The sequence below is a fragment of the Plectropomus leopardus genome, chromosome 3 (assembly GCF_008729295.1).
Source record: "Plectropomus leopardus isolate mb chromosome 3, YSFRI_Pleo_2.0, whole genome shotgun sequence".
NCBI classification, from domain to species: Eukaryota; Metazoa; Chordata; class Actinopteri; order Perciformes; family Serranidae; genus Plectropomus; species Plectropomus leopardus.
The window spans coordinates 29,635,897-29,649,215 of NC_056465.1; the positions used below are offsets into that span (position 1 = coordinate 29,635,897).

Below are 13,319 nucleotides of genomic sequence, written 5' to 3' on the forward strand. Positions count from 1 at the left end.
GATATATCCACCCGTAATTCTGCCTAATGCTTTAGTTCTGCTGCATTGAGAAGAGATTCATTTTTCCACAGTCTGGAAATATTCATGGCTGAATTTAGTAGAGCCGAGATGTTGAGTGATGCCAACTTTCCCCTGTTTAAAATTCCCAAGCAATGGAGTTATACCATCCCTGTCTTTCCCATTTTACTCGTGAGTGGGCGAACTTTATTTCACTGTGGAGGGGGGAGGAGGTGTGGACATGAGCACAGGCCTGTGCAGAGCAGCCAAATATCGAGCAGGACTGTGATTGTGTGGGCTTCTTCCTGCGAGGATGTTTAGAGTAAACCTTGTATGAATGAATGAGAGAAGAAATCTTCCTCTGGTGTTAAAGCTTTTTATACTTGTGCTACTACGGTGCTATGTTTTAACACATCACGGGTAAACATTGTAGAGACACACAGCTGCATGGCTCTGCATTAACTGTGCTTTGCGTCAAGATGCCTCCTGTCATTTCCATCTGTTAGTAACCAAAAGCAAAATGCCTAAAAGCAGCTGTGTGGTGAGATGCACTACCAGAAGGGTACAAAAAAACAGAACTTATTTTTCTACAAACTTTTTGCACACTTATTTGCACTTTTTTTTTCTTTTTTATTGCTCTTTTTAATCTTTTTGTCTTTTTTTGTGTTTGTTCTCTGTACACACTGTACATATCTTCATTATTATTAGTATTTATTTTATTCTTCCATTTTATTCTATGCTAAGTGCTTTCCTTTGTATTTAAATTTGCATTACTTTTAACAAATATTTTATTCAGCTGCTGCTCTCTTATGTTGCTGCTGGAACAAAACTATTTCCCTCAGTGGATTAATAACTTCTGGGATGACAAAAGTGGATACAGGCGATAAAATGTGAAGCATCAAATGTGTGGGATCCTGACACTCAAAAATAAGTTACAGTAGCTAATTTTGAGTTTGAAGCTAACTGGGATATGCATGGCCTGGTTTTTAATTTTTGTAAGATTAGATGATGATGTCACCTGGTGATTCGATCAATTTCTAAAGATGATCAGGACAAAGAGAAGAAACACAGAGACAAACTGACAATATTGAATTTGTCACCTTACCTTTGCCCTCCAGTCGACATCGGGTGCTAAAATAATCCTTAGACATGCTAAAATGTAATGTTTTTGGTAGCTACTAGGGGTCGACACATTATCGGTCTGGCCAAATATTGGGTCCAATATTTGGCATTTTGCTGATTATCTGTATCAGCGTCTATTTTAATAATTGCCTTGATTTGCTTTTTAAAACCTCAGGGAGCTACTTTTATTTATTCATTTTTTATTAAAATTTTCTCATGACTTAATAAAAAAAGCTGCTGGGGACTTTCTGTATATGACGTTTCAGTTTTGATTAAATATTTGTTAAAGGCATTTAAGCAAAGTTTTATGTTGGAATTTGTTATATTCCAAACTCAAAACACTCACAGAAAGATTTTCATTTTTATTGTAAATGCATATCAGTTCCAGACATAAGTTATCAGTCTCATTAACTACCAATGATCGTTATCGGTATTGATCGTTAAAAACCAAAATAGGTCAACCGCTAGTAGCTACAGGCACTTTGTTAAGTTGCATATCATAAGTTTTCATGCGTGATGTTTTGCTCTCTCTGTGTTTTAATGACACCTAGCTGTTTTATAAGCGGCTTTTTAAGCACCAAAAGTGGGTGTTTTTCATGACCTGTTTTTCCAAAACGGATAGTGCCAAAAAGAGGTTGTTTTCTAACTAAGACATTGTTGCGTTTCTTACTGCAACAGAGAGCAATTATTTTTTTAAAGACATAGCTGCTTTTCTATCAGGGATTGTGACCCCTAAACCAGATATTTTAAGCCAAAACATGATCTTTTCCAAACCATAACCAAGTCATTTTTGTGCCTCAACATAGCCACATGTGCACCACAGGGTTGTTGAAATGTAAACTTTTAATGGGTTTGCTACATAATAACATATAGATATTATTACAGAAACATACAGTGCTAACATATTTTCTGGCGATTGGGTTGGCTAAAATTCACTTAAAAGCTCCACAGAGCTGATTAAAGCCACAGCTGTTTGGTAATTATGTTAGTTTATCATCACCAGTGACCACTTTCATAATAATAATAATCATAATGATTACTGCAGCTTTAAAGCAACTAAATCAAGAGGATCTTGAGCTCCTGTTATTTCCTCTGGTGACCACAGCATAGATAATACATGTAATAAAGTAGACAGTAAATTTATGAGCAACCGGATCAAAACCGCCCTCGATGGACAAGTATCATGAAGCAGATGTGAACATCAACTTGCATGACTACTTGTGCGTGTGTGCGTGTGTGTGTGGATGTATTCGGAGCCAGCGGTTGGACTGCAAACACTGCAGAACAAACCTGCCTTTCAGTAGTCAGGGTGCGGTAAAAATCAAGAGGTGAGAGAGAGAGAGGGTTTGGTCCATTACTCCTTCATCTCTCTCTCTCTCGTCTTTCTTCCACCACACAAGGCCAGTATTTTTCCACCTTTTTTCTGAGTTGATATTTTTAGATACTGTGGCCAAACGTTGAGCCTGATGGGTGGTGGTGGTGGTGTGTGTGTGTGTGAGTAGGGGGGTAAATCTGTGTGTGTGTCCAAATGAACACACTCTCCTGCCCCCATAGCTCACCCCAAGGGTCACCTCTGAGTGGGTTGGGTAGATAAATAAACACAGCAAAAACCAACATTTGGAAGAGCGGTCACACATCCGGCACGATATACACTGAAGCCCGTCTCTCCGACTCTCTTTAGGATGTGGTCAAAGACTCTGATAATGACTCCTATTTTCACCAATTATGTCTCATTTTCTGTGTTTTCCCCAACGAGTGATGTTGCACTGTCTGTGTGTATCACTGTATCTTTCTGGCTAGACTTCATAGAAAAATGGCAGAACTTATGACCCCACCTCATACCACACCACATAAACAGTCATCACAGCATTTCCACTAAGAGTACTTTTTGTCTTTTTATACAATGTGTCATCCCAGTGTGTGTGACAATACACTGCGGTCATCTTGTTCTTTGTCTTGACAGTGATGCCAATTTAGCAATTTTGTTGATAGATTTAGCAACTTTTCAGACTTCCCTGGCAACCCTTTATGTCCCATCAAGAACCTAGCTACAAATTTAGCTACTTATTAAATTTACTTGGAAACTTTAGCAACTTTTAGAAAGAGACTTAAATACTATAATGCACACCTTTATTCCAAAAACCTAAAACACATAAGTTTTAAGAATGTGCAGTTTTACTGATAAATAAGAAAATAAGACAAAAATACACCGTTTTTGCACTTTTAGCTGTAATTGTTCAATATTCATGTATCTCTAGGATTTGATACCTTTTTGTTATTATGTTAGATAGCTAACGCACAAGAAGCCACTAAATGGCCAACTACATTAATTAATTATTAAATTAATTCATCCATTCTGTTATATTTTTGGGTTAAATTATTTGGACATCCCACTTGTGATTACAGGACTCAATTTTACAGACACCTCTCGTGTGGATCAAGAAAAGAAAAGCAACACAAACTAAAACTAAAACAAAATCCCAGTTGAGCTGCTACATGAGAAATTGCCAAATATCTAAAGACTATCCTGGTGAGGAGTCTTTGTCTTTTCTCCCAGGCTTTCCCCAGATAACTAGCTAATTTATGTATCAGAACTGAACAGCAATCTCCGTCTTTGTGCATCTTCCATATTTTCAAATTGATATCGATTTCTATCTTGCAAAACAAAGCATTGCACAGTTTACAAAAAAAGGACAGTGGAAAAAACAAAGTGAATCTCTCGACAGCACGTTGGACAGATCCATTATAGACATGTTTGCGTAGTTTTGTTAGGTAATTGTGTACGACTTAATTCGCCTTACCATATTACCATTTTCAGTTTTTAATAATCGTAAAAGTATGCAGTTTTTGTTCAGCCTGTATAGCATTAGACCAATGTCCGTTGTCCTTGGCAAACACAGATTCTTTAAACAAACCGATATTGAGCTTTTCATTATTTTTAAAAAAGCCTCACTAAATTCAGCTTTGCAAAACACTGTGCACATATTTTTATACTAAGAACCAGTAATTTCAACCACAACTGTTCATGTGTGGTTTTACTATCCAACAAGAAAAAAACCCGAATAAAACAAACCTACGATGTATTTTGTTTAAAAATAAAGAAATAAATCATAAAAAATAAATCTAAACTAACAAATTTTGAATCATATTTTTAGTTGGGATTGCAAGTCAAGTAAATTAGTTGAGGAACGTCATTGCGTATTCGTAATGACGTCATCGCATAGTGATTTCACAACTTCATTTTGCAATTTTTAGCAACAAATTGGCATGCCTGTAGCCACTTCCTTTGAAAATTAGTTTAAAAATCTGCGTCTCATTGTCTGTTTACACTCTTTAAACTTGTGATACTCTTCTGGCTCTTCAAGATCATCAACCAGCCCAAACCCCATACCCTCCTGACCAGGCTGCACCAAAGACTGATACAACATGACGCCAGTGATTATCTTTCCATTTTGAAACACTAATGTTTCTCGTTATCTCATAATGCCCTGATTCGATTTGAAATCATTTATTGGGTCTTTGCTGTTTCTCTTGAAGCAGGGCCTGACAATTTGTGTTTTACTACAGCGATCATACGTGCAGTTTGAGCCCAGCACCTATCATTAAAATGGTTTCGTAATGATGCAGCCGAGTATACCGCTAATGCGCTGGGAATATGAGAAGAGTTTTTTCTGTTGATGTGGTCTGCTTTTAGCCAAGCCAATCTGGTGCAAGGAGAGAAACAGGAGTGAAGGGGTGTTAACATTTGGGAATAAATGTTGAGAGCTGCAGCGAAGAGGGCAGCGTGGAACAAAGGTTAGAGAGGACAAGATGAAAGGAGGACGAGGAGGCGAATGCAGACATCTGGGAGAGTTTTTGTTTGTGCCTCCTTCAAGCTGTCACTGTGTCACTGCCAAGACGAAAAGCCTGCGTGCGTGCGTGTGGTTGCATCTACGGCTGGTTTTGTGCACACAGACATGTGAGCGGCGTATCAGGTCATCGGTCCCAAACCTTCGGGGGATTTTCACATCTTGACTTTTAAGCAAATATTTGGAGGAGATCAAGAAGAGAGGGAAAAGAAGGAAAGAAAGAGAGGGACAGAGAAGGCCTTGAACCTCGAGCTCTGCTGTTGCTGGCATCTTCTCAAAGGTTTTTCTGTGAGACAAGGGGCCAGGCGAACGGGGTCACTTTAACTTCCGTCTCCAGCTCCACTGAAAGCCCCACACTATCACATATGCAGAAATCAAGTTTCTCCAAAGGCTCTTTCATCCATAAATGAGGCTAACTAGTGGTCATATCCTGTCAGTTGGAGTTATCAATGTTAGGCCAAAACACCACCCTGTAGATAACGCAGGATGGAAAAGCGCCCTTTCATTTTAGCTCCTGGAAACACCCAGAAATCAGTATATCCATTCAGAGCCTCGTAAAAGTTAATAGATACCATGTTGGCTGTGTCACGCTCAGTTAGCCACTAGCCAGCTGAGTCTTAACGAGATGATTTTCTAACTTAACTTTTATCACCTTTTGCCGATGAAGGGGGACAGAGGAAAAGAGAGAGAGGGGAGAGACCACACAGGAGGACAGAGGAGACATGAGGGGGCGGACGGGCATGCAGGAAACAGAGGGCATATTGCTTTTATTGACCGCACAGTGGGGGCGTGATGGGCTGAAACCTGCCAGCTCCACCACACACACGCACACACACACACACACACAAACACAGAAACCAACTCCTGTGCATGTGCTCGATACCAGCACTGTTTGGACTGGCAGAGACACTGAATGGATCCAGCTTATTATTTCAATAAAGCAACCACAATTTGAGTGTGTAGTCGTTTGAATGTGCGTGTGTGTGTGTGTGTGTGTGTGTGTGTGTGTGTGTGTGTGTAGTTCTCTCACATCACCACACCCCTCCTCTTCATCCAGAACTATCCATCACATTTTTCAGGTTTCTTGACAGAAGCAGGGGATTTAGTAGTCCTGTCTTAGAAATGTCTGCGAGCGTCTGGTGAATGTTTGAGCACGGTTTCGGGTTTTCAACACCGACCAGCGCTGTGGTTGGTCTGAGAGGAGTGAGGGGAGCTGCGTGTTTCAGAGTGTGATAATCCAGGTCGCCTTAAATACCAGCGGTGGAGAGAATATCCTGCTTAAATAGAGGCATTGTTAGAGACTTGAGTAAATAGAATTAAGAGTACTTTACTCACGTAAATGTAAAAAAAAAGGAGCAATGATGAGATAAAATTAAATTATTGGATAAGTAATGGAGCACTGTGGGATCTAAACAGTAAATATTTATATATTTAAAGTATAACTCTCACCTTTGTGTTGCTTGTCGTTCTTGTCGGCAGCTTCTCGTTGTGGTGCGCTGAGTTTTAATTGGCTCATTACTGCACATTCATTCTTTCTATTGGACAGCAGGGGGCAACTCCAATTTTTGCAAAGTCAGAAGTATTTTTAGGATATGTTTTCATACACAATAAATATAGATAATATGCTTCTAATGCTAGAACTGGGAGACAAAATTGGACATTACAAATTTACAAATTCTCTCTTTTATGTGACAATATTGTAAGAATGACTATTGGTACTTCAAAGATAAGGAAAAAACACAATTTATTCTATATTATGACATAACAATATACAATATTTACGACGATATAGTCTCATATCTCAATACGATATAATGTCTTTATATTTCCCAGCCCTGGACTCAGTTTCTCACTTGATTTTTTTACCTCAGTAAACATTTTCTTAGCAAGTTTACAGTCTCAATAACTTTTCAATTTTTGCTGTTAATTTTGTATTGAAGAGTCAGATCTATCCTCTCGTCCAAATACACTCACTTCTGGCTTGGAGAAACCATATTTCACAAGCAACAAGTGACGTCACCGTGGCTACGTTTACTTCTTTTGTACAGTCTGCTCTATGTTGCTAACGTGTAAGCGGCACTTAGCTGTTGTTGGCCATTTTGGAGCCGATTACTTCATTTACTGTTGGGTGGCTTCATTTATTTAATGATGCATCATGTTTAATATGCCCACTGAATTTTTTAAAAATATGAATATAAAAAATTACTAAAACTGTAAAGTTTACAACAACTTCTACAAAGTGTTATCAAGTGTAGCAGAGAAAAAATATTCCCATCTGAAATGTAGCGCAGTATAAATACATAAATGTACATACTAGTTACCATGCACTACTTCCAAACTATTTATCTAAAATTCAGTGATTCAAACAAAACTGGTAGCCTCTCCTCTCCGTTTCTTCACGAACACTTATTCTCACAGGTTTTTTGCAAAGACAAAGAGAGAAATATAATGAAATATCATATGTCCTGAATGTTTTATGGCCTTGCCTTTTCAAAACTACTCAATCAAAGATGGCCTTTCAGTGAGCTAAATAACAATTACTTCTATTACTATTTCAGGTTGTACTCAAAAATGACATGTTTACATACTCATCTGTTTATTTATTTATCCTGATCTTTTAATACAACATGTTTTTGTGTTTCAGGTGTGTGTCGGTATCCTCTGGGCATGTCAGGAGGGCAGATACAGGACGAGGACATCTCTGCCTCCAGCCAGTGGTCCGAATCCACCGCTGCTAGATATGGCAGGTAGGTCTCTCACACATGCATAGACACACATACACACAGGCGTGCTTCATATGTTTACCCTGATAATGAGTGTGTGTGTGTGTGTGTGGGCAGCTTATCCTTCAAGGTGCCTGTTTATTTGCAGTAAGCCACAAACTAGGGTATCAGTTCAACGTACAGCCACATGATTAAGGAGGCATTTGTGTAAATGTGTGCAGAATTTGGGTGGCCTTCAGTAAGTATCACGATAATGATGTAATGCACTTTCCCCATCCATCCGAGGCTATGTTTTCAGTCTCCCCCTCGCTGCTGCCAGCCCCTCGCCCAAAATTAACACTTTAAGATGAATTTACGACGCAGGCTTCCATTGAGATGTTTTTATAACAGGCTGTAAGAAGTGAAATCCTCCACCGCACTCACTTTAACTTTCCTCTCACCTTTTCCTCTCCATCCTGTCCTAATTTTTCTTCTCCCTTGCTCTTTTCCTGTCTGAATTCAAATATGAGCATCCACCCGCCTTTCACCTTCACCCTCCTTTTCTCTATCTGTGTGTCTCTTCCAGGTTGGACTTTGAGGAGGGCGATGGCGCTTGGTGTCCAGAGATAACAGTAGAGCCAGACAGCCTGAAGGAGTTCCTTCAGATTGACCTGCGCTCACTCCACTTTATCACCCTTGTGGGCACCCAGGGTCGCCACGCGGGAGGCATCGGTAATGAGTTTGCCCAGATGTACAAGATTAAATACAGCCGCGATGGAAGTCGTTGGATCTCGTGGAGAAACAGGCAGGGCAAGCAGGTATGCCAAATTATCATTCAATACTTTACAGTGTCTGAGGTGAAACCCTGGTTTACCTAGCTTGGTGCCCTTTTATGATCAATTTGACCTTCTGATAAAGAAACCCAGTGTACTGACACACATCATGTCTTTTAGGTTCATTTTTTTATGGTCTATAATTGTTTTTGCCTGGTATCACTGTGTTTATAGTCGTAATAGAGATAGTATTTGACTGATTCATTAGAACATTATCTGCAAATGGTACAAGGTTTGTCTCTGGGAGTGCCCTGGACTGGGTTTCCTCCCATTGGATGTCTAAAGACTTCTTACAGTTAAACACAGATACATTGAAAGTTCTGGTAATAGTTGCCCAGAGCATAAGGGCCCTTTCCTCAACTATATGCTCAAATTTAATAAATCTTTGCATTATTTTCGATCAGGCTACGCATATAGATGACCCTGTTAAATCATTGATCTATACTTGTTTTTTACAACTAAGAAATATTCCAGTCTGTTGTGTCATGACCTGAGCTTGAAACAATTATTAATGATTTTGTCTTCCCCCTCTGCACTGCTGTAATTCCCTTATTACTTGTCTTGGCAAGTCATCGCTGAATCATCTCTCAGTTGTGCAAAACACTGTTGTCGTGCTATTAACCAGATCTAGCAGGACAACACACATCATGCCCATTTTACCTTCTTCACATTGGCCTCCCATTAGGTTTAGCATTCATTTTAAGGTACTCGATCCCACATAAGGAGCCCTTCATGGTCGGGCACCTGAGTTCATCTGTGATCTTGTACTTTCCTCCTTTATCGTCAGTAGGTCTTCTGACTAATGCAGTCTGGCTGTCCCGTGCTCTAAACTGAAAACAAAAGGTCTCCAGCCTCCATAGAAACCTTTAAAAACAACTGAAGACCCTTTTTTTTTTTCAAAATAGCCTCCTTTAAGATGTCTAATGCTTGTTCCTTGGTGTGTTTGTTTTGTCATAATGGTCTTTTCTTTTACTTTTATTTTGACATTTTATAGTTGTATTGTTTTTGTTGATTGTATGTTCTTATGGTTTGTGAATTTTATTTATGTGAAAGCTGGTATCCAAAATAAATGTATTATATTGTTATTTTCATTACTTGCAGGTGATTGAAGGAAACAGGAACGCCTATGACATTGTGCTCAAGGACCTCGAGCCACCTATCATTGCTCGCTTCGTCCGCTTCATGCCCGTCACAGACCACTCCATGAACGTCTGCATGAGAGTGGAGCTCTACGGCTGTGAATGGCTGGGTAAGAGAGGTGGCTGAGGTGGAAGTGAAAGTGAAAAGAGAGGATATGTAAGGGCTATTGAGCGAGAAGGTGGGGAGATGACAGCTGAGCTGAGGCTCCAGTTCTTATCTTTGAGCCCATAAAGATAGAAATGATCAGCTGACTGTGTCACTTTTAAACAAGCAGGACTCTGTTGTCGACGCTGATGTACACTGCTGTAATCATATCACTGACTAAGTATTGAATAACCACTTAAACCAGATGTTTCTTAGTATGACCCCTAAATCTAAGCACTTTGTTGATAAAAATCACGGTTTTTGTGTGTGTTTATTTGGCACCTGTTAGTTGTCTTTTCCAGCTCTGGAGCGGTACTTAGACAACCTTTTACTTTTGTTTCGTTTCCTTTTATTCTTTCACTTTGACCTCAAAGTTCCCATGCTCAAAATCCCAAAGTTCTTAAATTGAAGTTTAAATCTGACAAACTTGTTAGGTTCTTTTGATCTTTGTGTCCTCGTGCTCATCTAAATCACAAATATATATGTGCCAGGCACCAAGTATACCTCCTTAAATTTAAAGCTGGTAAGTTGTTTTGTCAAAAGTTAGCATACTAAGGTTAGATTTAAGTTCAATTATTTGAGCTTAATTGTTTAGGACAGTCTGTAAATATGATGCTGCATTCATGTAGTGTCAAAATAATCAAAAAAATTAGTTCTCAGCTGGGAAAATGCACATGAACACCCCCTTAAGTCGGAATGACAACTTAAAAACTTAACTTTGATCTCATATACACAGAAACATGGTGGATAAAAGTAAACGGTTGGTTGATGTTAACAAACTTTAAAAAAAAAAAAAAATTTATGTATTGCATAGTCATTTTTTGCTCGTAGGTAATTTGTAATTTATTAAATTAGATGTAACCAAACCGTTTTTTATCAGCATAAACAAGCAAGTCAAGCAAGCAGTTGTTGACTTACAAGCAAGTCAACAAACAAGTCAGACTAAGCAATATTATAATAACTTTGTTCTTAGTTGTCACACAAATACCGGTCATCTGTGTGTGGTTTAAAAGCTCTGTGCAATAAAATAGAAAACATCTTTGTAGCCTCCACACTTTAATCTAATCTTAACATAACATACAGTAGATAAAGATAATCAGTGCACAGTACAAATCTATTTACAACTTTGATTCACTTGCATTAGTCCATACAATCTCTGTCAGTCATCTTCATCAAAATAGAAGAAATGATTTCCAACATGGAAAACAGGACCAATCTGAGGAGCACATAAATGCAGCAACTTATTCAGGTGTCTAAAAAATGCACGAAACAGCACAATTTGAAATGTTTTTCTGGTGAAATTTTGAGATCCAATCAAAGTAGAAGAAGAAAAAGCAGCTTTAAGCAGTTTTAAGGGTTCATAGTACCACTGGTGCATAGCCCGATAAAGGGTGCAGCTAAAAGTGCAGTTTCCCTTATGTTGTTTATTTCCTGTGCTTTCCCTTTTCTGTTTATAAGAATATCTAAGACAACTTGATTTTGAAGTGTTAAAAAAAGAAAGAAAAGCAGCAAGTTCACATTATTTGATACCTGAAACTTTGTCACCATAAACCTTTTTTTCCAACATACTGCATTTTCTCTATCAGCTTGCTCCAGCACTTCATTTAAATAATCTAATATCACACATGTACTTTTCTGTATACATAATGGAAATTTCTACCCATGTTTTGTGCAGAATTTGGATTATGTTTTGATTAACTCAGCTTATTGGGTAGCTGTTGTCATCTTAAACATCTCAACTACAATTGTGAAACAAACCTCTGGGGTTTGGAGAAATGTGTCTCAGCACAATATGAAGCTGGAACGATGGACTCGTAGAAATTGTTGCAGGATTATTTACTCTAAAAAATGAATACCTGTCTGTGCCTTACAGATGGTCTGGTGTCGTACAACGCTCCAGCAGGAGAACAGATGAGCTTACCTTCTTACCCTGCTTATCTCAACGACTCTGTCTACGATGGAGCTGTCATCCACAGGTGTGTGTCTCTGTGTCTGTGTTTGTTTTATTATTCCCTCCTCCTTCCTTTTTCCACACACCGCTACAATGCTTGATCATGGCTCTCATCCTTCGTCAGTGCTTTTTCCCCCTCACCTTGTTGTTGCCCCGTCACCATGGTGAGAGCAAAGAGACAGGCGGTGGTGAGTGGGTCATGGTGGTTTACTTAGTTAGGCAATACCTCATAGGAATTACTGAGTCAACTTACAGAGTTTAGGACCCGGAATGAACCAATCAGTCTCTTGTTGACAATAGTGTTTGGATGGTGAATAATGTCCTCCATGACACAGAAAGGCTTCCTTCTCTCTGAGGGGGCGACAGTGCGGAGGGAAAAAGAAAATGGCCTTTATGACAAATCACAGCCAACGGCAGAAGTGAGGAATTGGTTTACAATGCTGCCACCTAGTGTCAAATAGTTGCTCTGTAAAACTCCTTTTAATATCCACAGTGATGAAAACACTTGAACGCATCATGGTTAGGAAATCTAAGAGGTGAAACAAGGACGCTCTTAGAGCCCTGCCAGTTTGCGCACAAGAATTGTAGAGGCACTAATGATGTTTTAAACATAACGACACGCATTATTTTAAAACATCTGGAAAATCCTACTGCTTATGTTGGACTTTTGTTTATGGATTTTAGCTCTGCATTTAAGACTGTACTCCAGGGATACTCAACTTGCTTTGCTTCGGGGCAACTTTTGAAAAACGAAAAGGAGGCCAGGGGCCAGTTACAGCGGCCCCAAATATATTTTTAGGATTTAGGGATGTTTCTAAAATTTTAGGACATTAGGGGCACTGTTCAGACCTCTGTCAGGGGTGAGGGTATAATAAGGTTTCTAGGATTTTAGAGCATTTCTATGATTTTAGGACCTTTTGAGGACATTTCTTGGATTCTGGATAAGTTTAGTATTACTGCTATACTCCATCAGATCCTGTTTAGTAAGACAGAACACACTGAAGTGAACCCCTACATAAATAGATGATACTTTTTGTTTCTCACAGGTTTGCAGCAGCAGTTAAAAATTAACTCAACTCTCTGACATTTAAGTAAAAAAATACGGTGGCTCCCAATGAGCTCTCCACTTTTTTTCACTCTGTAAAAAAAAGACCAGAGGAATGTCCTAAATCCTAGAAATGTCCCAAAATTTTAGAAACATGTATGGGGCTGCTGCAGTTGTGGGCCTCAAGCAAAACAAGTTTATTATCTCAATAAAGGCTTATCTTATCTTATCTTATCTTATCTTATCTTATCTTATCTTAATGGAGTGCGTACTTTGAAGAGGAAGGATGTTCCTCTGGGTTTGGTGCCTCTCTTTTACGCTTCTTTGTTTCGCAGTATGACAGAGGGTTTGGGCCAGCTGACAGATGGAGTGTGCGGCCTGGATGATTTCACACACAGTCATGTCTACAATGTGTGGCCCGGGTACGACTACGTGGGTTGGACAAATGAGAGCTTCCCCAGTGGATACGTAGAAATCATGTTTGAATTTGACCGCATTCGCAACTTCACCACCATGAAGGTGAGGCTCCCTACAACA

The 13,319-nt window shown here is 39.1% G+C and overlaps 1 protein-coding gene across 3 annotated transcripts in view; it reads left to right on the forward strand.

Moving 5' to 3' along the window:
• The window catches only part of ddr2a (discoidin domain receptor tyrosine kinase 2a), a 51,641-nt gene that overhangs the window by 28,575 nt on the left and 9,747 nt on the right, over window positions 1-13,319 (forward strand). For all 3 annotated transcript variants that reach the window (XM_042482525.1, XM_042482532.1, XM_042482537.1), the window contains 5 exons: window positions 7,612-7,714; window positions 8,256-8,487; window positions 9,604-9,751; window positions 11,660-11,762; window positions 13,118-13,301. In XM_042482525.1, coding sequence (XP_042338459.1) covers window positions 7,612-7,714; window positions 8,256-8,487; window positions 9,604-9,751; window positions 11,660-11,762; window positions 13,118-13,301 — 770 coding nt within the window. The remainder of the gene's footprint in view (window positions 1-7,611; window positions 7,715-8,255; window positions 8,488-9,603; window positions 9,752-11,659; window positions 11,763-13,117; window positions 13,302-13,319) is intronic.